The 25,672-nt window shown below is 37.3% G+C and overlaps 2 protein-coding genes across 3 annotated transcripts in view; one reads left to right on the top strand and one right to left on the bottom strand.

Moving 5' to 3' along the window:
• The window catches only part of SDCBP (syndecan binding protein (syntenin)), a 15,982-nt gene extending 11,296 nt beyond the window's left edge, over positions 1 to 4,686 (top strand). For both annotated transcript variants that reach the window (XM_010582903.1, XM_010582902.1), the window contains 4 exons: positions 862 to 1,037; positions 2,264 to 2,435; positions 3,000 to 3,091; positions 3,966 to 4,686. In XM_010582903.1, coding sequence (XP_010581205.1) covers positions 862 to 1,037; positions 2,264 to 2,435; positions 3,000 to 3,091; positions 3,966 to 4,020 — 495 coding nt within the window. In that variant the 3' untranslated portion in view covers positions 4,021 to 4,686. The remainder of the gene's footprint in view (positions 1 to 861; positions 1,038 to 2,263; positions 2,436 to 2,999; positions 3,092 to 3,965) is intronic.
• A 4,248-nt stretch (positions 4,687 to 8,934) lies between these two features.
• NSMAF (neutral sphingomyelinase (N-SMase) activation associated factor) overlaps positions 8,935 to 25,672 on the bottom strand; it is a 30,303-nt gene continuing 13,565 nt past the window's right edge. The window contains exons 14-31 of the mRNA XM_010582962.1: positions 25,237 to 25,316; positions 24,149 to 24,239; positions 23,977 to 24,040; positions 23,808 to 23,859; positions 22,676 to 22,796; positions 22,249 to 22,380; positions 20,361 to 20,403; positions 19,751 to 19,914; positions 18,174 to 18,282; positions 16,726 to 16,784; positions 15,927 to 15,994; positions 14,246 to 14,313; positions 13,913 to 14,036; positions 13,086 to 13,169; positions 11,911 to 12,061; positions 11,416 to 11,518; positions 10,279 to 10,388; positions 8,935 to 9,299 (exon numbers count right to left, since the gene is read on the bottom strand). Of these exons, the coding sequence (XP_010581264.1) occupies positions 9,205 to 9,299; positions 10,279 to 10,388; positions 11,416 to 11,518; positions 11,911 to 12,061; positions 13,086 to 13,169; positions 13,913 to 14,036; positions 14,246 to 14,313; positions 15,927 to 15,994; positions 16,726 to 16,784; positions 18,174 to 18,282; positions 19,751 to 19,914; positions 20,361 to 20,403; positions 22,249 to 22,380; positions 22,676 to 22,796; positions 23,808 to 23,859; positions 23,977 to 24,040; positions 24,149 to 24,239; positions 25,237 to 25,316 (1,718 nt within the window). The 3' untranslated portion in view covers positions 8,935 to 9,204. The remainder of the gene's footprint in view (positions 9,300 to 10,278; positions 10,389 to 11,415; positions 11,519 to 11,910; positions 12,062 to 13,085; positions 13,170 to 13,912; positions 14,037 to 14,245; positions 14,314 to 15,926; positions 15,995 to 16,725; positions 16,785 to 18,173; positions 18,283 to 19,750; positions 19,915 to 20,360; positions 20,404 to 22,248; positions 22,381 to 22,675; positions 22,797 to 23,807; positions 23,860 to 23,976; positions 24,041 to 24,148; positions 24,240 to 25,236; positions 25,317 to 25,672) is intronic.

Here is a 25,672-nt window from a genome sequence, read left to right as displayed (position 1 = left end):
GCAAGGCCATTTAATCTGAATGTTTAAAAAAAAATTGTACTCAAGGTTTTATATAGGGTTAAAGTGCTTTTTGCAGTTCTCCTAACCCAGGAAATGCTGGCATTTTCTTAGAGTAGCATGGTTTTTTGGTTTGGTGGGTTCTTTTGTTTTGTTTACCACCTCCCCCCCTCCACACACACACCCCCCCCCCCACACCCACACCCACCCACCCACCCCAAGGTATTATCTACAGTTTACCTTGATATGCTTTACTTGGTTTTTGGAGGTACTTTGACTAGAAATAGTTTTTTAACACCTTGGTTTTTTATCTGAGGTGCTAGCAAGTCATAATTGATAAAAAGTTGGAAACTAATGGGGTTGTGAAAGAAGGAAAAATCTGCCATAGAGTTCCTAGCATTGCTGATCTATTTCTCAGCTATATGACTCTGATGTCAGGCAAAGGAATTATTAGTTAAATGCACAAGGAGATACGCAAATTTACCACTAGTCTGTCTTGATCCAGTTGTTCATATTTCTTGTTAAAACAGAATAGTATTTACCCCTTTGAGTAAGGCTTTAATGTTATGCTCATGTTGTTTTTTAATGTCTAAAGATGTAGACAAAACAGATTTGCCTATTTCCTAACTTTATTCTAGCATTAATTATCTATCAGTCTGGTAAAGACATCTAGAAACAGACTGAAATTTCAAAAATGCCTCTTAAGGAGAGATAATTAGCAAGTCCTGCCCGTGTGGTTGGTGTTACATAGCGAGTGGGAAACTTCAAAGGGTTATGTGTTCTGTCACTGGTCTTCATCTTTAAGGAAGAGCTTTCTCTTTTTTTTTCTCTTTTTTTTCCTTTCCCCTATTTTCTCTTTTGTAGGGTATATTTGTCCAGTTAGTTCAGGCAAACTCTCCAGCATCCCTTGCTGGTCTGCGGTTTGGGGACCAAGTTCTGCAGATCAATGGTGAAAACTGTGCAGGATGGAGCTCTGATAAAGCGCATAAAGTTCTGAAACAGGCTTCTGGAGAAAGGATTTCAATGATCATTCGGGACAGGTAAAGCCAACTGCAGATACAGATTGTCATTATCCATCTTGGAGTAATTCTGTGGGGTTTGGGTCTCCCCTTGCTTGAACAGGACTGCAGACACAACAAAATCTGCCTGTGTATGTGTACTTCAATAGTAAAGATCCTCAGAAACGTTCCTTTTTGTGGGGAACAGTCACCACAGTTGTTGATTTGTGAACTTCAGTGTGCACTTGCCTGGGCATGATGAGGCATAACGTTTTTCAAGGTAAACTAGTCAGAGATAGCACAAGTCAAGTTTAAACTCTGAATTCAAGAGTTCTGTGCTTTTTTTTGGACATGACTTTTGCTTGTACTGCTTGAAAAAGCAATAAAAGATGGTACCAAAATATTTGCTGTATTAATGAATACATTTGCATTTTTATTTAGCATGGTAAGTTTTCTTGTGAACTCTGTTGCTTACATACGAATTAATGCCAGTTTCGCTAAAAATATTCTTGATGAACCAATGCAGATTTTTAATTGTATTAAATAATGAGCTTGTAGGTAGTTGAATGGAGTAATAATAGCTCAGGTTCAACATAAGGTCTGTAGGCTACAAGGAGATGGATGATACATGATATGACTAGGTACATGTCTCAAAGTTTTTTTCAATGTTCATTCTTGTTTAGGAACCAAGTTTGACGCAGTGGAGGGCATGCTACTTCTATCATGTGGTAGTAGATTCCCAGCTCTGTCTACTACTTCAGTGCCCAACTCCCCGCCCCCTTCCTGGATTTACTAGCTTTTTAAGACACAATTTGAAGGTTTATTTTCTGTAAAGCAGTAGAAATGTTGTTGGGGAAGCATTGTACTCCAGAGTCCTGTGGTCTACCTATAGCTGTTAAAACTGCCTGTGCTATTTTATCTATCTTGTAATGTTTGTAGAGAAAAAATAATTTTTTAATGGATATTTGTGTTTCGTTGGTGGTTGGGGTGGGTGGGTGGATGTTGTATGGGATTTTTGTATTATTATTAATCCAGATGGTGAAATGTCTGTAGAACAGGGAAAACGTGTAAGGTTTATAAACAAGTATATATTAATATAAAAATATTGACAAAATGAAGTTAAACCCGACTACTTTTCATTGTAGTTGATGTATGAGTCTTTTAGGGTAGAATTACTTTTTGTAAGTCAAAGATGCTGAAATAGTGTGTGGCTCTTTCTGTGGTTTAGTAGACTGAAAACACGGTTTTGCATTTTAAATATCTTATAGGCCTTTTGAACGAATTATTACTATGCACAAGGACAGCACAGGGCATGTTGGTTTCATATTCAAGAATGGAAAAATAACCTCAATAGTGAAAGACAGTTCTGCTGCGAGAAATGGACTTCTTACAGAGCACAACATCTGTGAAATTAATGGCCAGAATGTAATTGGATTGAAGGTAAAATAAGTAGTATGGGGTGGGTGTAGATAGCTATGAGCTTTTTCTGTGTGTATAGTGTTTTGGAGAGGGAAAAGGATTTTAATATATTGTTTAATGTTCATAAAATAAGAAAGTAAATCATGAGAGGTAACTTAACTTGACTGGAGAGACATGCATGTTTTAAGGCTTCTTGGCAGTTTTCTATCTATAGGTAAGGCAACTCATTCTCTTCTTCTCTGCCTCTACCTGGCTAGGCTGACCCTCAGTTTTTAATCTGGAGTTTAACTTTGCTGGCAAAACAAAGAATAAGCTTCCTCCTGCCAGCTTGTGTCAAATTCTAGCAGGAATTCTGTATATAATGTCTGTATCCCTTCTCTAGTCAGTTCGTGCAAGATACTGATAACCAAACATCTATGAAGTGGTATTGCAGGTTCAGTGATTTGCCCTGAAGATAAAATGCTCCAAGCAAGGAGTTGTGGGTGTCTTAAGCTGCATGAAATGTGTCTAGAAAAAGCTCTTGAACTGCTGCTTTATTAGTCAGCTTGAGTAATGTTGCTTGTGTAACTTCTTGTTTAATAACAGGACCCTCAGATTGCAGACATCTTGGCAACAGCTGGAAATGTAGTGACCATTACAGTCATGCCTTCCAGTATTTATGAGTATATAATAAAGAGGTAGGTAATAAGCAAAGCAGCCATGGTGTTAATTATAATCAAGTTGACAGTGACTGTTTTTTATAGGTTAAATAAAATGTACTCGATAAGACCTAATTACAATCTTAACGTGAAGGCTGGAAAGGGTGTGTGGGGAGTCTGAAAATTTGTTTAATCTGATGTTTTAGTCAAACCGGTGTGTTTTGGTTCTGTTTTTAAACTATTCATATGTTAGTGATGTTCCTTTGCCTTTCCTTCTCTTGAAAAACCCTTTTCTAAATGTGAATTGTCTGAACTTGATTTTCCGAGAACTTTCAAGTACATGGATAACACAACTATTTGTTACCTTGTAACTAAAATGTTGTTTCTAGTGCAACTAATTCTGGTGATGTAAATATGATTTTTGGCAGGATATAGTTGGTTTTTGCTAATCCTTTCGCAGCAGTGGCTTTCTACAGCTAAATCTCTCCTGCAAAAATATGTTTATGAAGTTGCTAGAAATTAATCATGTTTCAGGTATAACTGAGTGGGTTTTTTTCTCCACTTGGTATGCTCTTTCTACAAAACAGGTGTTTGGTGTAACAGCCACCTTTCCCCCTGCCCTCCTTCCCTCACACTTGTGATACTACTTTGCTTGCACTCATGCCTGCAGCCTGAAAGATGTTGATAACACAGCTCAGTTACTAATAAAACCACTGAGTATCATGGGCTTCTCTTCTGTGTGTGCAGTTTGATGCAGCTTTCTGTAGTGACATAGTTGTCAAAAATAGTGGAGTAAAAGGCCAACTTTTAAATTGTATTAAAAGACTAGCAATGACAAAGATACAGTGATCAGAAGCTTTAGTGGTCTTCCACAATTACTTTACAAAACTGAATGCCTTTTCCTTTCCTTTAGGATGGCAACTAGCATTATGAAAAGCCTGATGGATCACTCTGTTCCTGAAGTCTAAACTTGCATCATGTATGTGTGTGTACATAATGATGATTCCACTAAACTTGGGCTATTATACTCAGTGATTTCTTTCTTCTGCACATGAGCCTTTCTGGAGGCTAAGAGAAGATATGCTGCATCAAGCACTTGCATCTATAATGGCTGGGAATGTTACAGTTCAACATATCTCGTTAATTCACAAACTGTAAAACTTGTAGCCTTATATGCTTGACAAATGTGAAATTCCAATTGTGTTATGACTTCTTTTCGTAGGTCTTTTATTTAGTTTACTACTACTATAAGCCATTGCAACTAAAGGAACCAGATTATCACTTGCAAAGTTACGTGTTGTTACCTAGGACAATGCTGTGCTTTGTATGTCTAACACAAATGAGTATTTTTACTGCTTTCTGTTTGCAAGAGTAGATTTGAAGTAGCATATTAGAAGTATGGCTAGTACTAGTTAAGTTTTTGTTCTAGTAAATACTGTTTACACAAAAACGCCAGCTAAGCTGAATATAGCTAAAGGCATCATTCAGTAAGTAAGCGTATTAAATAAAAGTAGTGTACAGATACTGAAATCTTTTTATTACTTGTTATACAAATTGTAACTAATATGCTTATCTCTCGCCTTAACCATGTTCTTAAGGATTCAGAAATAACCAAATAAATGACTGAAACTTTAGATACTGTGTGCATGCATACTTATGGTAAGTTAAGACATTCTTGTGTTGTTGAGGTTGGTTTCAAGCAAAAACAAAGACAAGATAGGAAATACAGTTTAAAATAGCTTTCTAAATAAGTTCACTGCCTACAATGTTGAAATGTTTTAAAAGGGTAGATCTGGGATACTTCAGACAAGATATATTTGACTCTTTTCATACCTTCAGCTTAACATGTGGAATAGCAGCCTAGCTGTTCTGTAAGACATATTAATTGTATAGTTGCAATTTCATTTTCAAACTGTTTGCAATATGCAGGGTGCACTGGGTCTGGCTGGCTGGAGTTAACTTTCTTTACAGCAGCTGGTATGGTGCTGTGTTTGAGACTTGTGACTAAACAGTGTTGATAACACACCAACGTTTTTGCTGTTGCTGAGTGGTGCTTGCCCAGTGTCAAGGCCTTTTCTGCTTCTCACTCTGTCCCCTGTCCCCAGTGAGTAGTCTGGGGGTGGCCAAGAGGGAACACAGCTGGGTCTGCTGACCCAACTTGACCAAAGAAAAATTCCACGCCATTTGACATCATGCTCAGCAATAATTTGGGGGGTGTCTTTCCAAAGTAGTTGTTGCTTGGAGACTGGCTGGGCATCAGTGTGCTGGTGGGATGTGGTGAGTGATTGCCTTTGCATCACAGGGGTTTGTTTTGTTTTGTTTTGTTTTTTCCCTCTCTCCTTCCTTTCACTTAGTAAACTACCTTTATTGCAACCCACAAATTTTTCTAGCTTTTGTCCTTCTGATTCTCTTACCCATCCTGCTGTGGGGTAGGTAACTAAGAAACTCAGTGGGGGCTCAGCTGATGGTTGGGATCAACCCACCACAATAGGTCATGCGCATGTTCAGCTGAGACTTTGTAAGTGAAGTTAAATACTGGTTTTGGTGAGTGATTTTTTTTTTTTTTTTTTTTTTTAAAGCTCTGTTCCAGATTTCTGCTGTGAAATCTAGGATTACTAAACTTCAGTTGTCTTTGTACTGGGTGGTAGGCCAAAGTCAAAGCAAGTTAACTTCAGTTTAGTATAGGTATTATTTGTTCTAAGATGGCTGTAGGGAATCAGTTCAGCTATTCTTTCAGAACTAACTTGGATCCAGAATTGGTCTGGGGATGGTGGTATCTTATTTACTTGTTTGTCCATTTAAGTGAAATAATACTTCAAAAGATGATTATAAGAGCTCACAGCAAAAAGAAAAGCAAACACAGTACTTAGCTTAGCACTCTGCAATAGTCTCACATGCCAGTCCCTTATTGGCATGTGTAGCTAGTTGCAGCTTTTCCAATTTGTAGGAAAAGTAGTAATGGGGGTAGGGTTGGGAACTTTAGTTGTGGATCTGAGCTGCAGCCCCACTTTTCTTCCTGGGAGTACTCTTAAGTTTAGCAGCATAAGCTCAGCTGTGCCTGTCAAGAAGAGTCTGTCTTGTAGCTTGCTGTTTCTCGAATACAGTAACCAAGAAAAAATCATTACACTACTTCAGGCTGTAGTGGTGATCAAATTCATCCTGAGCCATTTTAATTGGATTATTTGGTTACTAAATGATATGTCCCTGAAACCACTGTGGCAAGCACTTACTGGCAGTAATTGGTGACTTCATGTAGAGTTGGTATGATTTAGAGTCTTATGGGCACAGGACCTGTGGCCTGGAGCAGTCATCTCTTGAGTTCCTTGGCAAGCTAGTCTGCTTAGCTATGAAATTCCTGGAGCCCAAAACAAAGTGTTAGTGAAATGCTGATCTCTGCATCTAACTGGTTGTTACTTAGGAGCAGATGATTCAGCAGGGACCAGTTCTATACCTACTCAAGCTTTAAAACTCCTTATTTAAGTAAATCTATTACCATATTACAGCTTGACCAATGGGTTTTGGCCACCTAAACCTTCTGACTACAAGTCTGGCTAAAACTTAAAAAAAAAAAAAAAGTAAACTGACAAAAACAGGTTGGAGGAATATACCCACAGGGCAAGAATACACTTTTTTTTTTTATATTAAACAGCTGTAACTACAGGGGAGATCTATTAGAAATAATAGAGATGTAGAACTTCAGTACAAGTACTTAGTGTTTTCCTTCCAGCTGTAGCATGTAGCAACCAGAAGTGAAAGAACTAATCAAAAAACCTCCTCTTTTCATGCAGAAACTAGCTTGCATTGAAGAGTAGGCTATGGTTAAATGTATGTACGCAGCTAAACTTTGAGTGAAGCTGCAAAAAAAATTGGTCTAGATGTAGTTCCTTGCACACATCTGATTTAAAACAAAAAAAACATACTGATGATATAACTTAGTAACAGGATTAACTTGATTTCCTACCCCCCTTAAAAAGCTAAGGCTGCTTTAGGCACTGAACCAGCTGGCTCAGGGCTCTGTTTTATGAGCATGCTTTATAGCAGAAAGCAAGCCTCAGATGCACTTAAGAGCTATGCATTGTATGCATCCATATTTAACCAAAAGAAAGTTAAGGGTATTTTCTCTCTGAGGTAGTTCAAGTCAAAATTCAGGGGGTCACAGACTTCAGGGTCATTGTCCTCTGGTTTACATCAGCAGGAGGCTGCCTAGTGACAAAGGAACACAGCTGTGCCCAAAATTTGGCTAAGACAGCATCAAGAAAACAGGTGTGAATGTGTGTAGTTTACTATTGCTCCTGTAGTTCCTTTGTGATTTTCAAGCACATTGGAGTGTAACTTGAGTTGCAGAATTGCACATTAGCAGGAACAGAATACAAAAATAGTATGTGCTAAGAGGTAAAACAAGTTACAGTGCAACTTTTAAACTCAGGCTGGTACTGTAATACAGAAAACCTAAGCTTTGTGGGCCAGGGACAAAATACCATAGGGTGAAGGTAAACAAGCAGTGACAGGCATACTTGAACAACACAGAAAAAGTTTTTAACACAATCCAGCAATCACCTAAGACATTTCTAGGCAAGTGTAGAATGTGATTTTCTATATTTGGGAAATAAATATAATGAAAGATGAAGAAACAGGGCAGACACCAAACATTGTGCTGCAAGATTAAGACTAGTAACAGCAGGCATGCATGATATGGCTTAATCTTTTGCCACATGCGCCTTTACTACACAGACTCACTGATTACATAAAAATTCAGTTATTTGCTAAGCCAAATGAGTAATGCAGCTGAAATACCAGTTTGCTTTAACATCATGCCATACCTTATTGAAAAATAAGTTCAAACTCCAGCATAATAAAAAACTGGGGGAATGAAACAGCCCCTAACCATAAACCAATTGTTTTACAATGCTAAAGAAACAGCTGTGCTGTGAAATAGGTGTTAAGTGTCAAACCCAAGGCACAGTATCTATGGACAAAGGACTGACTGAACATAACTTAAAAGAAAGCTTGTCCTGGACACATTGACAGGGCAGTCTTAATACCAGCAGTAGAGAACACCATCAGAGAAATAAATACTGATCTTGGGTCACACTGTGGCAACATCACAGCTACAGTTGGTTGTTGCTGTATAAGAAGCCATTTAAAGACTATTTCAAGTCTTTAACTTCAGAACACCTCCTTGCAGGAAATCATATCCTTAAGTCCTACAGAGAAAGTAAGCCTAGTGCAACACTGCTTTGTCACTGGGTTAAAGACAACAAGGGATTGGATTAACCCAGGAGCTGTAGCTCTGATTAAATGCTGTATTTAAATTCTATCTCAAAGATGATTTGAATTGAAAGAGGTTGAGAACACCAAACAAAACATGAAGATGCTGAAGATTATTAAGAGAAGGATAGTTAACAGAAGTGATGAAAGGCAGTAGTAGTAGCACGTAAGCAGGCACAATATTAGAAGATTTACATCCACGCATTACACATATGTGTAACTGTTCTCTGTTGGGGGATCAATTTTATGCTTGGCTTCCTTTCAGGCTAATACATTAGTGCTGTTTTTCAATAGGAAAAAGCAATATAGAGTATGTTCTTATTCTTCTCTATGCCTTTGCAAATAGTCATATTTGGAGACTAGATAGTAGACCAGACTGCCTACTGCTTAGAACAATAGCTGCCTTACTACTTTGAACACTATTTATCATTGTATGTGTCTTCACTAGGAAGAAAAGTTGACTACACAGGAGGTACATACATACATTGTCATGAGACATGGCAAGCTGCAAGCATCCTTGAAGACTTCTTAAGTTAAGAAAGCAAATGCTTCTTTAAAACCAAACAGCAAGCTGTGATGCATTCTATGTAAATCAAACAATGACTGCAAGTTAAGAGCTCTTTAATTACAGAAAAATAGGTCTTTAATTTCATCTTGGATATCATTTTAGACAAGCATTTTCAGTATGATAGTCCATGAAAAACAAATGCATACACTATGGAGGATAAGAGCTCTCAGTGAAGTCACCATAACATAGAAAGTTGCAGTTGAACAAAGCTTCCTATCTGGTTGAACTTCAGCAGCCATCATTGCACACAGTTAAGTTCCTTTAAAAGGTTTGGTTTAAAATAAGAGTTCATTTAAATGTCTGGAGGGAAAGGCACTCAGTATTGCAGTTTCCAGAACATGATTTGTTTGTCTTCCCCTCCTGTAATAACATTGTTGCACTGTTCATTGATCCACATGGACATTACAGCACCTGGGGAAAAAAAAACCAAACAAGTAAATCCGAATGCAAATAAAAGTGGTACTCAAGATGATGGAATGGATCTTTTTAAGATATTTCAGGATCATCTGATCATTAGTTTGGATTACATTGATACAACATATGCTAAGAAGAATTTTAGTAGGCTTCTAGGTGGCTCCTCTTATTCACAGTAATGATCTCATGCTACATTTTCCCAGCTGACTTTGGGTACTAGGGGGACAATGTCAGTTGCAGTGTAGGATGCAGATGGCACACTGGCAAAAGGATTCATGGGAATAAAGGGAGGAATTTTCTCTAGAAAGTGAGATTTTTGCACTCTGCCATTTGGACTTCTCATATTAAAATTGTATTTGCATCTAGCATATGCCTAGAAGCCCACTTCTAAAGATTCCCCCAGCTACAGAATGATCTCTATACAGGTCAAGTTCCAGAGTACAAGCTTATAATAGCGAAGTTTAAAGTAACTGTTCATGAAGGCAGCCTTAAAAACCAAACTGAATAAAACTGAGACAGTTTTTCTCCTTCACGCATCCTAATTTGCTAATGTACTGAAGACTATACAAAAACACTGAAGAAGCCTAAAGCCCCCATCCAAAACAATTTCTCTAGTGAACTTTACTTAATTTGTTAAACTCGCAGTCTGAACGGACTTTGACAAAATATACAGTGCAGTCTATACTACACTTCATTAGGGCTATGAGATAGAAAAATGTTGACTTTGGGGATTTTTCTAATTCACACAACATCACAAGTAATTTGGGCAGTCTTGTAGACAACAATATTCCTCCATTCTTACTAAATTTCCTAGGAGGCTCATGTGGACCTACTTTTGGTTCTGGTGTTCCAGATAACACTAACATCATGAACAGCCCACTGACTGAGCAGATGACTCTCAAACTTTTCAATACTAGCAGAGCTGGAAAATAGGAATCCTCCATTCAATTTGAGAATAGGAATAGTTCAGGCATACCTGTATGTCCTTTGATTCTTTCAATAATTTTTCCTCCAAGAAGGTCCCAAATCAGTAATTCACCAGATTGACTTCCTGATAAGATGGTATTTCCATCCCATTTGAAGCACCTGCAAGTCAGTCTGAAATCAGTTCACTTCAAGGTTTTTATAATGAAAGCCCTACATTTCCAAACTAAGGCAAAAAGAATTGAAAATGGAGGTACAAAACTGAAGGAAACTCTGCCCTTTAACAGTCTTTCTGGAAAGGTTATTCCCAGATTATTTTAAAGGGTCATGACCCAAACTTGCTTCTCTGACTGCCCTAGACCCAGCCAGATCCTCCCCTAGCAGAAGGATGAAATGTGTTCCCACAACAGAAAAGGACCCAGTCAGCTGTACATGTGTACGGTACCCATGTGCTCTCATGAACCACCACTTTGTGTTCCTGAAACAATCACTTGAAGTGCAAAGAGGACTTTCAGGGAAATAACTGAAGAAAAAAATATATATATGTACACATTACATATACATATATATTTATGTGTACACACACAAAAGAAACCAACAAGTGTACTCCATGTATGGCTGCTATATTTTTACTTCAGTAACTGAGTAAGCATTCCATCTGTTTACCTGATAAACCATAAAGAACTGTGTGCATTTTGGCTTATGAAAAAAAGTGATCACTCTTGAATTATAATAGCCAATCTTTTCTTAGATTATTGAAACAAAAAGGAAGCATTGCAAACACCTCCCCCCCCAAACCAAACCAAAACCCAAAACAACAACCAAGATTATTGACAGAGATGATTAAAGTAAAAGAACGCTCTCCTTGTTAGAAATTTCAATAGCTCAGCTGGTCGAAGAGCTGGTTAGCTACAGCTCCCATCATCTTTTATGGATGTTAAAGTTGTTGTTGAAAAAAAACATGAGTTATTTACTTAGATATTTGTTTGGTTTTGTCCCAGTTTGGAAAGCTTGATGATAATGTACACAACATGCTAGAATGTCAGCCTTTGCACTTCAAAACGTAATTCAATAAAACAAAGTTGCCAGTGTTACTGCCTTTTCCATTGTTCTATGACCAGCCATCAAACACCTCCACAGTAACTAAGCTGGCCATGCAGCTTCATAATCTGTATGTTCTCAGAATTACCTCTGTGGCTCATCAGTGGTTACAGAAGATATAAGCATTCCAGTTTGTACATCTATTACTTTAAAACAACAGTCCTCTCCTGCACTGAGTAGATGTCTGCTGTCTGTACAAAAGAAAAAATCAAACGCAAGAAAAAACAACAAAAAAGCATGTTTAGACATTCCATTCTAGTTACCAAAGCAGTCTGCAATACAGCATGTTGGATGTGACATTGCCTGACCTACTTATTTATAGATAATTTACTGTAAATTAAGTCTCTAAGCAAGCAATGATCATCAGAATTGGTTTAGAGTCTACACCACTGGTCTATAGTCTAGTATGGCCTCGTGTACAATTAATGAATTCTTTGTAATGGAGATGCGTGTCAATCCAAAACATCTCACCATCCCCCTTAAAGTAGCAATTCCAATAACAAGGCTATATTACATGATATCAAGAATAAGATTCCCTTTGAAACTCCTAATGGTTCATATTAAAAACTGAAATCCAACGTACCAGGACTAAAAGCAGCATCAAACACAGTCCCAGAATGACAGGGCAACTGGTGCAACACTGTTGCTGTAGTAACATCCCAAAGACTAATGGTGCCCTCTTTGGTTCCAGATGCTAGTATAGTATTTGCAGCATTAAGGTCGATTGTATTTACCTAGGAAGTTAAACATCCCATGATTTTCCTGTTCTTTCATGTGAGCCATCTTGAGACAGGTTATAAACATACACAAAGCAAGCCCATTATCCATAAGATGGTATTTTATTTACAAAAAGTTTTTACATTTAATTCTGCAACATCCTTAATTAAGTACCATTATTAAAATTCCTGCCCATAAGAAGTAAAAGATAGGTCCCTTTGAGGATATTTTAAATTGCTTTTTCTTTGCAGAATCAGAAATGCAAACTGACATTTCAGACTACTTTTAGTATCCATACTCTCCATCTAAATGCAAGACTTTACCCTTAAGGGTAAAATTCTTCTTTATTTTTAAAAAACTTCCTAGCTATCATTTGTTTCCAATTCTCTTGGGTACAGTTCTTAAATGTTATCAGAACTGTTTCAGTATTTGCCCATGTTGTGACCTGTTAAAACACTATTAAGAAGGTTTAAAACACAGTAATTCTAAATATACTACTAGAATGACATTAGAGGCTATAAATAAAAGTGTGCAGTTACACATTTATGATTCACTGCACACAACGTGTTTATATATTTACAGTGACATTCACTAATATATTTTATAGCATGGTAAACAACTCTCATTTCCTCGCCTTTGGCAAAGATATATTAATAAGAAGCTGTACCAATGAAAATACTTGAAGAACATTAGTCTGTTTTCAAAAACAAAGAAGCAAACAAAAAAAACCCCCAGTCCTCCCTGTGCCCCCTGGCACTTTGTGCATACAAGCTGAGCAAGACAAATTAAGAAACCTCCATTTATACTGTTGCTTCAGTCCCCAGGAGTGGACATTTCAACCAGGGAAGCAGGGCACAGGACACATCAGACAAAAAACCCCAAAACGAAAGAAAAAAACCCTACACGCACACTTCCCAAAACAACACACCCCCTCAGCCCTCTAACACAATCCCCGTGCTTTACCACTAGATCTTGCCTTTGATTTTAATGAGCAATTAATTTTCACGTTCCGAGATACAAGATCTCTGTCCACATACTTACACTAACATCATGTTCTAACTCTGCAAGCAGTTCAAAGTGGTGTTTTTTATTGCTCAAGGTCTCTCCAGGAACACAGTGCCACACCTAAAACACAGATATTTAAGTTTGCACAAGGAAGCACTAGTACGACCCTAGGATGAGTTTCTTCAGTACTGAATTCTCACATTGCAAGAAGGGCTGCTCATGTTAACTGTGGGGTTTGCCTACGTGGCAGAACACAGCAACAACAAACGGCACCTGAACTCGTTTACCCTGAGCAGACCCACACATTAAACACGACTATGCTGATTCCAGATAGCTTACAGAAGCCTACCTAAGTACAGGTATATCACTGCACTGAACGTATACTTACCAAAAAGCCATATACAGAGGCTTTGGAAAACTCTTTCCTGTCTCTAAATTCCAGATTACCTTTCCACCTAACTGTAGGCATGCTCTTTAGATTAGCAAGTTCCTGGTCCATGTTGAAGAATGTAAGCTACAAAACTATTGAACATTTTAGAAGCCTGTTCCACTCAGCAAACACAATCACCAGTCAAGGTCACAAAACATTCCAGTTCCTCCAACAAGTACAGTCTGCCTCCAAAACCCCCATGTTTAGAGTAAGTTAGAATGAATGAAAACTCTTTAAAGTAACACCTTAGCTTTGAAACAGTTGAGATAAAGCTAAATGAAGAAGATATTCTAGAAATAAATTTACTGTGATACTAGCTAAGTTGTTATTCTAGTACAACAGGTACATCCAACTCCAAAGCATTTGGCTGGCTGAATATTACAAAGTGCTAGCTATAAATAGTTATTCAAGTATAACAAACCCATATACAGACCTTCACAGTAGAATCCCAAGATGCAGAATATAAACGCCCATCATGCCAACAGATCTTACTGACTGCATCGTCATGTCCCATTAAGATGTCTTGCTGTCTTCCAAATGCAACTGAATAAAAATATCTAACAGGAAAAGGTTATAAAAGTATTACATCATCAGAAAACTTAAACATTTTTTTCAAATAGATGAAATTAACTTTGCTTCTACAGTTTCTAACAGAAATCTACTAAAAAAAAAAAGTATCATGATTTAACAACGGATTTCTGCATCATTATCTAAAACCAAGGCACTCGATGTAATTCAATAAAGTCAATAGGAAGTAAATACACACATATGATTGTCCCATGAAGAACTTATGACAGTGGTATCTCCTGGTAAGATTAGACAAGATGACAAAGCCTGTAAGAAAAAGAAAAAAAAAAATAGCATTCAATTTCTTACACCAAATCAAACAGAAGTACATTAACATTTTAAGCTTCTATACACACAACATACAGGTGTTAACCTGAACACTAATCAAGAAAAATCTTATAGGTTGGACACGGAACAACAGCAATACTTAAGCCCTGGTAAATACAAAAGTAGCACTGAAGTTCAGAAAGACATGCAGAACTGATGGATCTCCTTTTTCAAAATGCTGGTACTTCAAGGACATGGTATGTGATTCCTCACTCAGGAGAAACTGGGTCAGCTCTTCATCTCATAAGCTACTGTCAATTCTAGATGCAAACAGCTAACAGAAACTAAAAATGCAGGGTTTCCTTTGATGTTTGTTCTCCATGACAGCTACTTATGAGCTTAACTTTTTCAAGCAACAAATGTAACTATCTGATTCTACTATTCTCAACAAGAAACATGCGTTACAGACAGCTGCTCAGTTACATTACCATCACTGGAAGCAGCAAGGAAAAAAAAAATCAGCCCAGTGCTTCTACTAGTGTCATTACTGGTTATGTTTTAGATCTGTTCTAAAAAACCAGCTGCTTGACTGCAAAAAGACTACTGCTTCTAGCATTGCTGCAACAGATCAGGGCTAAAACTACAGAAAGGAAAAGAATTTAAAAAAGTATACAAGGCCTCATGAAAAACTGATTTTTTGATCTAGGATTCAGCAGAGCTCCCTTTTTACAGTGCCAAGAAGCAACACTCCTAAGTTTGCCTTGGCTAAAGCATTAGGAATTGCTGTATCTAGATTCACCTGGTAGTGTGTGCCATAGCAGGCCATAGGGTCTTGGTCCTGCAACTTACTTGGGTACCTGTTAGAGAATGTGATGGCTTCTGTCTCGGCAACCTATTTGCCTTTTTTGTTCCCCTAGAGATGAGGATGCAGAGAAGGCTGATATATCCTAGTGTCTTGCCTCAATAAAGGACTCTGAACATGACAGTTGGGAGTGTATCTCTATGACCCAGGTCTGGCCAGTGCTCAAGCACAGAAAATCAAATACAGAATCTCTTTCCAAGCTCTGTTTTAGAAGCAGGGGAAAAATGTTGTTCAGAGGTTGCCGAGATCACTGCTCATTGAGGAAGGATGGCTCAAATTCACCCAGCGTAGATTCCACTCCCTGTGCTTGGTTTTCCTCCGCTGGCTGACTCACAGCCTTCAAGTACTTGGGAGCCGTAAGGCAATGCTGGATGTGAGCACATGGGTGGAATTTAAGCTTTGTGATTCTGGTCCCAATGGCAATTCAAGGTTGTTCAGGAAGACTCCTCTGCTCATGCCAGACTATCTTTGTCTACTGCAAGCCCTTCCCTGGATAGCAGGGCAACTCAGAGCAAAGCTAACACAGCAGTAAAGTGCAACCATTTAATGCTCCCTTCCTATGTTCGCAGAATGTGCTCTGTCTCCCTGGAGGCCTGACAGAGTTTCAATTCACTCCACTAAATTATTCACACACAATACAATTGAGTAGGCAGGGGAAGAAAAGAGGCATTAATGTATGCTAAGAGCCATTTCTGTGAGTAGCTTTCAGAAGGTTCCCGATGATCTCATTTTTATTTTGACAGCAACTTACCATGTTTGAAAAAGACACACTTCTCTGGATTGTTTTTGATTCTTTGGAAAACATCTTCAAAGTTGAATCTGGGGATAATGGACAAAATAGAAGATAAAAGGACTGTTTTCTATTATAGAAGCTAGTAATTTTGCTCCTGCCTGAATATTCAGATATCTTACTGTGAAAAGCAGGTATAGGTTTCTCATGGTCTTTGAGAAACTCTTTATAAAGCTTGTGACTTGAGCCTGGAACTAGCCTGCTTTGCACGAGTTACGGATGGACTCCCCCGTGCCCATCAAACTCTAAAAGAATTCTGGTATCTAAAGGGAGAAATTACCACCTTCCCAAGCCTAGACATAGAAGATATTGAAATCCTGAGTCAAAGTTATTTAAAACTTAACAAATTCATCTGCTTAAGCTATTTAATTACAGGAAATAGATATTTAACTTAATTTCTGTAACAGGTGACTTGCAAAGGTGACAATCCAAAAGCCAAACAGAAGTAGCCTTCACATATGAATACTGAAATTCCCTCAAACAGTAAGAAGGACTTGAGCATGAAGTGAAAACAAGAATCTTGCATTTGGCAGAAGATTAGGGCCACTCCTTTCATGACTGTAAAAAAACCAGAACTCTGTGATTCCAGAAATAGCCCATTTAATGTTGTCTTCATTTTGCTTTCTGTGAAGATATTCATGGGATTCAATCTTAACTATATTTCAGAGTTTCATGCTATTTTGTTCACAAAACATTATTTGGTCTTACAGCCTGCATTTACACTGCAGGTTCTAGTAAATACCTCTGCAATAATACTTACCCTGGGATGTAGTGAAAACAGAAGACCCATTGCAAGTGACTGCTATTCCAGTAATTGCCCTGTTTAATACAAGTAAGCTTATGGGTGATTTCATAGGTTTTGAAACTTAACCACCATACTGTAAATTGACTATAGTTGAAATTCGTTATTTGATCTCTCTAAGAGCTAATACATTCAAGGAGATTAAAAGCACTACAGTGGTGTGTTATATGCCTAGAAACAAAAAAATATACCTTGATATAATATGTGAAACACCAGTACAGGTTCCCCATATTGGTCTGCAAGAACTTCATCCTCATCAGAAAGGACATGCGCATGTGAGAGGATAAATAGTTTCACATTCAGTCTTTGGGATTAGCTACAAAAAGACTCGGGAACCTGCCTACAAGCAGATACTGAATACCTCAAGTGTCAGGAATCAGAATTTGCATGTCTTTTCTCCTCAAATTAGACACTGGCATAGTCACTATAGTCTAGAAATTTAGACACATAGCTTATGTCAGGGAGTTAGTTGTTAGGAAGCACAGAGCATTCTGCACAGCCAAAATTCTGTTACACAGACCTGCTTCTATTTTTTTCTCAGCTGTCTTCAGAAAAAAAAAAAAAAAAAAAAAAAAGAATCAGAAGCTGAAATTCAAGTCTGTTTTCAGGATCAGGATTTCCCTAACCATAACCTGGTAACGGAGGCCCTGGACAAGAGAATGTTTCTTTTCTAGATTGGGCTACAGTCACAAAGAAAGTAGTTGCACTCCAGGTCATAAGAAATCCTCTTACTAGTCCAGCCACTAGGACAAGGGATGGGGCCAAAGGAAAATCTGTTCTTTAAAATATAGCTGCTGTTGTTCACTGTTAGGTATTTTCAAAGTTCACGTGAAGTCCCCCTACTGACTCATCACTCCCAAGGAATCCATCAGAACAGTAATTTGGTACCTGGATTAACTGAAAACCTATAGCTGGAAACCTGGTAAACTGGTCATACAGCAGCAGCTCAAGCTGTACAGTAGTTGAACTTAAGTGGTTTAACCTTTCAAATCAAACAGGATGAAGTTAGGTCCTCCTAACTATATTATTTATATTTATATAAATATTTATATTTAAACAAACAAACAAACAAACAAATTCAAGTCTTTATCTGGCTGCTGCTCTCACAGTTTTAGAGAAGGGTAATCAATATCTGCTTCAGGTACTAAAATGATAATGAACTTAGCTCTACTTCTGTATAAGGAACAAAAGAAAACAAAAAAATCAAGCTGACAAATACCTTTTCTGGATTGATAACCCATCATATTCTCGAACTCATCTCGTGTAATCAAATCAATGAGCTGTCTCACAAAGAAAAGTATTTACCTTAAACCCTAACCCATCATTCAGATTGACACACAGATACCCCCCACCCCCCCAATTAAATGGAATAATTTTGACTGTGAAAAGAAAATAATAGTACCTACTCTTTGTGAATTTTATATTGCTCATCTAATTTTAGTTTGGCAATATTGTTCCAAGCAAGTGTTATACTTTCTTCTGTCAAATCTTCAAATGATTCTTCATTTGGAGAAACTGCAATAAAATACCACAATAAAGTTTCATCACAAATAGAAAATAAAAAGACAGATTTCAAATAACTAGGTAGCTGAAGTTTCAAGCACAAATATGAAAGCACAGAAATCATGCAGAGCTCCAGGAATAAGAACTTTTGGCTAACAGAGAGTGACAAGATGACTGAATTTTTTCCAAATGTCTTCCTGAACGCATAGGCTTACACAGTCAAAATGTGATTTTTCTCCTCAAACTAGGGCTTTTAAACTGGAGACTTTACAGAATACATTTCCAAAATAGAAAAACAACCCAAAGCAAACAAACGAACAAAAACCCCAAACCAAAAAAAACTTTTCTGCAGAGATGTTTTGGTGTTCCACTGAGATGTCAAGAGCTTTCCAAATGGAAAAGTACCAGGAAAGCCATCTACTGCTACAATACAGCATGTGCTTTTATTATTCTATTGCATTCTGTTAGGAATGTCACAACTTCATTTCACTGCACTGTTGCAAAATCTAAGGGATAAAAAACACAACAAAACTGAGACAATTAGATGTCAACTACTATAAAAAGGCCAAACCCAACAGGAACTGTTAATCTGTGAATTTATGACTTAAGCAGCATACCACCATATGCATTTAACACATATGAATTTTATTACCAACCACACAAAGCCACTCTTGCATTTGGATGTTGCAGGTTGCCATGCTAAGTAGCACTCATCACTTCTCTGCTTAAAAATGAAAGCCATCTAATGGTAAGTTAATTAAAGACAACCAACTGAGGAAACCTTTTCCATGTGATAACTGGGCTGAAGATTCAGTCCAGTTTATAGTTAGACCACTATTTATACGATGAGGACCACAGCATGTTAGTTTCAGAGAAATGTTATAAGTTCCGTATTGAACAGAAGCCTGTGACGGCATTACACATCCTTTTTTTGAAAAAGTTATTCAATCAACATTGTCTCTACAGTATGTATGGAAAACAAAGCAATTTCTTTACAGATTTTCATTCAGGTCATGGAAAAGGAAAAAAAATTGGATGCTTAATTTAAGTTCTTAGGGTTTATTTAGACCAAGCCAATCAATCACCCCAAAGACATCTCTGTTCAAAAACTGAACAAATCTTTACATCATTTAGAATGCCTGCAGATATGGCCATTGAAGCTGCTGTCATATCAGCTTGATTTTTGAAGTCATGAAAGGCCAGGGATGATAGACCTCCCACAGCTTCAAAAGTAGAGGTTGAATGGTCCCAGAGGAGACCATTGGAACAGACGGCAAAATGCAGGACAACGCCTGTATTTTCAAATTTGAAACTGGTCTTGGCAGTTTGTCTTTAACAGTTAGTTCATGGATTTATTTTGAGTTGGCTTACAGGGAAAGTGGCCAAGAGAGTTGTATAATGAGATCCTGTGGGAGAAAGATACAGAACTTCTCAAAATTACAAATCTGTTACATCATCAGTTTATCTGTTAAACATTTACCTGGAGACTCAGCTATGGAAACACTGTGACTAGACGTTCGAGACAAGCTTTTTAATTTCGGTACTATCCTCCGAGGATGACGAATTGTAAACAACTGTTTTGGTGTCTGTCCAAATTCCAAGATTTGTGTCAGCAGAGCTACTTTTTCATTGGGGTCCGTAATACTTTACAAAAACAAGATATTTAATTAAGCCAAGCAGGCAAGTACTTTTTCTTCCTCCCCTCCCCTGAAAGCATGGGCCTGCATGTGCAGTTACTACAGCACTATAGGCCATCACAAATTCTTACAGAACTGTTTTACCACAAATGTGATGGACGGTCATATGACAGCTTCATAATTTTGTTTATGTACAATGACAATATGCTCATCCATTAAAAAAAAATAAAGTAATTTCACAACAGCCAGACTGAAGAAATGTTTGAGTAACAATCTTTCAATGTGTGCTAGAACTGAGAACCTAATGCAGGTTCCCTGCGTATTTGGGAGTACAAAATGGAAGAGCTACACCATTCATACACACAGCACTTTTACAGCCAGCAGAGAACCTGGAGGGATACTGAGAAATTTGGCTAACTGCTTAACAAAAACATTCAGATTCTTGTTAATTACCTGTTTAAATCCACTCCTCCTTCATAAGTTAGTGGGTGAAACACTGGGGGGAAAAAAAGGTTTATTTGTACAATGTAGATATACAAGACTTCTTTGTCTTGCATACCTACTATAAAAAAAGTTGTATTTTTTACCCAACTTGGTTATACTTAAGCAACAAAGCTATTTCAGCAGGCTACAGAGTTTGAGAACTTGTGTTTTAATCCTGGGCTTCTTACCTGAAAAAAGTTTCGCATTTCTGAGAGACTCAGAGAAAGTTTCAGAAGAAATCAGTCCTTTCATAAAGGAAGGATAACTTACTTAAGCTTCATTAAATACCACCCCCCCATACCCAATAAAGAAAGAAGAAAAAGCCCAGTTGCATAACTGGATCTTTGGTTATTTTCTAGACAGGTAACAAAATGTAGTAAAGAATGACCATAAAGGTCTGCCTATTCATTTGTTCATGTGCTATGAGGATAGCAGTTACACAGTTGTCCTGGTTAAACCACGACAACAGTGAATTACTTTGGGGCCTCTGCATAAGAATATTTACTTTATCTTTTGACATGAGTTCATTCATACACAGATCCCTTACATCTCTCTTATCTACTCAAGTGTCTGCAATTCATTATGCTAATAGAAATCCACACTGCAGCAGAAGCAGCACATTGTGCATAAAAAGTGCTCTCATTTGAAAGGTAAAAATATAGGTGCCATAATTTAAATGCCAATTTGTGATATTCAAAGCCTCTGGCACATTGTAATTGACGCTTATGGTCACAGTATGATTGGATGCCAAACCCTGCAAACCTAAAATACAGCCAACCATGATTTAAGGACATGTGGGGAAGCATATTAAAAAAAACCCCAACAACAAAAAAACCAGAAAAAAAAAACAACAAAAAAAACCCACCACAAAACAAATCACATTATCTTACACTGGAACTAGAAAGCACTGACTACCAAAATGAAGAGTTCCTTATTCACTCCCTCCCCACTGGTGTAGGAAGGTTTTCTTTTAAAACTTACTCTATCTTGTTAAGTGCAAAATATCTCAACACTGTCTGTTCCTTGTAATCCTTCAAAAGGATCAGGGCTTCTGGAATAAACACCCTAAAAATCTGATCTGCTAATCTGATCTACTTTACTAAGTAGACACTTCCTTATTAGGTAGTAACATACATAGCTAAATATCAGATTGCTGAATAAGTTAATCATGGGTATTACTATTAGGTCTACAAAAATTAAACACATCAACATAGCAATCACATCCCTTTTAGTAAGCATTTACAATGGCTACATTCATGCTCAGATTAAGATTGCCAACAGTGAAACTTTCCACATGTACAGTAAAAAGTATATATACTACTGCAGTACTATGTATGTACACAAGGGCAAACCTAGTCACCTGCATACTTTTTCCTTCATTCTTGTTCCTGAAAAGCTATAGCCCATTAGCTCCTTCTTTCCCTTACCAATTCTCTCAGGAGGAGGGGGAAAAATTGCACTGAAATTCGCACACTGCAATTGCAGTGTAGGAAAGTTAAATACATGTTTGTGTGGAGACCCTACAGACTCTCATTTTTAATTGGGAAACACTAATTCCACGCTACGTTGCCACACTGTGCTGCAGGAGCAAATAACAGCTACGCTGTAGAATCTTCTTGCCTACCATCTTAAGTACATCTTCAAAGATGCAAATCACCACAAAGGCAATAGATTTTACTAGATGAGACGCTATTTCCAGTAACAAAGAACTGCATTTCCTTTAAGGATCAAGCATTCAAAGCATAGTTATGAACACTAAAAACCAATCAGGCATTACAGATATGCTGTTGTTTACCATTCCTGCCTAATTAAAGCATCCCTTTTTTTTTTTTGCTATTTCTATAAAGTGTGTATGTACCATTGTGAGCTGCAACTGCTTCACTTCCTTTCTGCTTGTAGCCAAATACTAAGTCAATCCATTCATGAAGATGTTCTGATACATACTGACTTTCTAAAGCCTCTTGACTCTTCTGAAGAAAGTCATCAGGACCTGGCAAAAGAAAGGTTAATTAAATAAGAAGATATCCCATTCAGTATTGATATCCATCTCTGTTCTCTTCCCTCTTCAAAAAGCAACCAAACAAAAACCTCTCAACCCCAATACCCCACACCAAACCTCAAATTTGCTATAAAAATTAAATGCAAGGATTAATTATGTCAATGTTTTAAACCAAAAATTCCCTCAGAAGAAAATAGAATGGGCGTTTTTGAGAGAAGAACCACCATCCCAGGAATCTAGATAATCTGGAATGAATTCATAATACAAGAAGTTTGACTATTATTACCTGATGCCCAAGGAGGAAGCTCTACATCTTCAACCATCTTTCCACCCTGCCTTTTTCCCAAGTCCAACTTCAAACTGTTTACTAGAAAACTAGAATCATTTTCGTAAAATTCTGGAATCAACTGGAAGAAAAGAAAAAAAAAAGGGGGGGGGAAGGGGTTGAGATTAGCTTAGTTTTGATCACTTAAGTAGAATACAGTGAGTAAAAACTGAAAGCTATCGAAGTTCATATGTCAAGCCCTAAAGCTGGGTAGTAATTTTTCCAGGCTTTCTTCTTTGTCAGTGAAGAAGCACTGGAAACTTCCTCCCATTATCCTTCCAACTACTTCTAGGCTTCTTGACTACCTACAAGGTAATTCTCTGAGCTAAATTCAGAGTGGCATAAATATTTTTAACAGGCAATGTGTGACACAGAAATCCATAATATCTAAGAGAACTCTCATTGTATAGCTACCTTCTCATTTTTAACACATCAGGTAAGAGTCAAGATAAAAATCTAGAATAAAGCTAAAATGATGACAAAAGTTTCAGAGGTTATGTCAATTATTTAAAGACCACCATAGCTAACCATCAACTATAGACTTTTTTTTTTAAAGTATCACTATATAAAAACTCCTTTATCAAAGAAACATTATTTAAGAGCACCCACTATATGAGAGTTAATCATTCTCAACATGTTCTACAAGTTGTGATTTCTATAAGGCTCAAAAAACTAAGATAAAACTTCTATAGCTTAACCTCTCCAGACGTGCTGTTGTAATACAGCCAAATCCTTAAAAGATTCCAGCAAATGATATATAAAATTGCATCTTTTCAGCCTTAATCCACTCCGGTAATTCCCACTCATTCCAATAACGTTCATAATGACACTTCTGTTAAACTAAAAGCCAGAAAGCAGACAAACAATCAAGGAATTACAGAGAATGAAGAAGTTAAAAACATTAAAAAACTTGTAAAATACAGTCAACAGCCTTAAAAAAATCCTCACACAGCTGAAAACCAAAAGCAACAGCAAAAAAACCCCCAACCAAACACACTCCACCCCAAAAATCTCAAATCAACAGGAGACATCTAAGAACAGAAAGCTTAGCACAGATACCAAGAAGGACTTGAATCATTTTCCAGCCATTTACCTCTTTGAAATCTGTTGCACCATCCAAACAGTTTTTCCAGGTTTCTGCAAGACTAGATAACACATATCAATCACACATTTGTTAAAAAAATATTTTTTAAGGCTTTGCACTCCCTTGATGTGTATTTGAAAACAAAACAAACCTTGTTATAGACAAAATGTAAACAAACCTGTTGAACATTCTGTCAGCATGATCAAATTTTCCATTCTGCAGACAGAGCATGTATTCTGGAGCTAAGGAGAAGGAAAAAAAAAAAAAAAAAAAAAATCACCAGCTTGTTCCAAATCTTGTCCACTTTGGAGGTAAGAGTCTGCTCAGAGAGCATGTAGAAGCCGTCTTACCAACTCTAACGAGATAAAACAAAACATAACCCGGAGATGAATAATGGCTCCCATACATGAACTTAGGCTCTGGCATTTCCTGATAACGTGTCTGCAACATATGAAGAAAGAGAGGTCTGTTTAAAATCAGCACTCCTGCTTTCCTTCAGTGTTGAACACATACACACTTTTTTCTTATTGTTTTAAAGACATGGGTTAGGACCACCCTCAATTTTTTTTTCTAATGATAAAACAAACTCTAAGTTTTAATAACCATGCAGCTTTAATCAGATCAGTAAATCAACAAGGCAAAAAAGTCATTATAACTTATCATCCAGAATTAACAGCTTTGCAGCTTTTTTTCTCTCTTTCACATGTAACTGCAGTGAGTGACTCAACTTCAAAGTGCAAACAAATACTTCCTTTTTGTCTTTCACAAGAACTTTAATGAGAGTATGGAAGAACATACTGACTTAATTCAAGCTGGAAGATTCCCTCCTGTCTGAAGTTCCTATGCATTATCCCTAAAACCTATCATAATCTAATAGTTTGTGCACTATTATCTGCATGTGGAAATTTCAAGTTGGTGCTCTGATCTCCATAGTTCCAGACTTCCTCCCTTTGAAGTACTCTCCGTCAAATTCAGCATTTTTCTTAAATGGAAGTAATTAAGATTTCTACTACTTTTCTTGTTTAATTTATGCACGTATTTCACATTATGCATTTAAATTCATTGGTCTTGAAGTTTTATATTTCCATATATGTTTATAGCACCTCAGTACCTGCCATACAAATGCAGTTACAATAGTTAAATTAATTTGGGGATTTTATTTTAAAAGGAGGTAAAATATTTAAAAGCATATACATATGAAATGGTAGTAAGAGAAACAGATTCAAATTGTTTCAAATTAGTACTGATAAAATCAGTACTGATGAAATCAAGCTGAAAATAAATGTGGTATCTTTATAGGTAAGTTTGCTTCTGATAAGGTTCATAGTTAGTTTTAGATACCTACAGAATTCCCAAAGCTTGCTTGACTAAGCTCCTTTTATTGCCAATATGTACAAGTCCCAAGATGTGCAGCACATAAAAGCTAAGGTATACATACCAATAGCCTATCCAGCCTTTCCTTATTCAGGGCACCAACTGGTTTACTAAGGTCACGGAATGTTTCAGGCTTTGTCAGATCTAAAAAAAGATAGTTAGACTCTGTGCATTCTACTAAACAGGAATGTACTCTAATCAGTATTTAAAAATAAAAGGAAAAAAACCCAAACAACAGCAACAAACCAAACAAAACCCAACACAGAACCCCTCCAGCAATTTTCTCTGCTCCCTAACTACAAAAGAATAGTCTTAGTGTAAACAGCTACTCATCATCTTCCTTCCAAGCAGACATAATCTCATACCTCTCGCTTAAGAGCTAGTAGTTACATGTACGTGACAGCTATTGCAACTAACATCACCTAGTCAATACAGGTCCTGCTACCTGAGGCACAAAAGCAGCTGGTATCATCTTCTTCCTACTCATTAACTATTCTGTC

This window comes from Haliaeetus leucocephalus, unplaced genomic scaffold (assembly GCF_000737465.1).
Source record: "Haliaeetus leucocephalus isolate CR32 unplaced genomic scaffold, Haliaeetus_leucocephalus-4.0 Scaffold858, whole genome shotgun sequence".
NCBI lineage: Eukaryota > Metazoa > Chordata > Aves > Accipitriformes > Accipitridae > Haliaeetus > Haliaeetus leucocephalus.
Note: the sequence above shows the minus strand (reverse complement) of the source record. Positions and strands in the feature narration are given on the sequence as shown.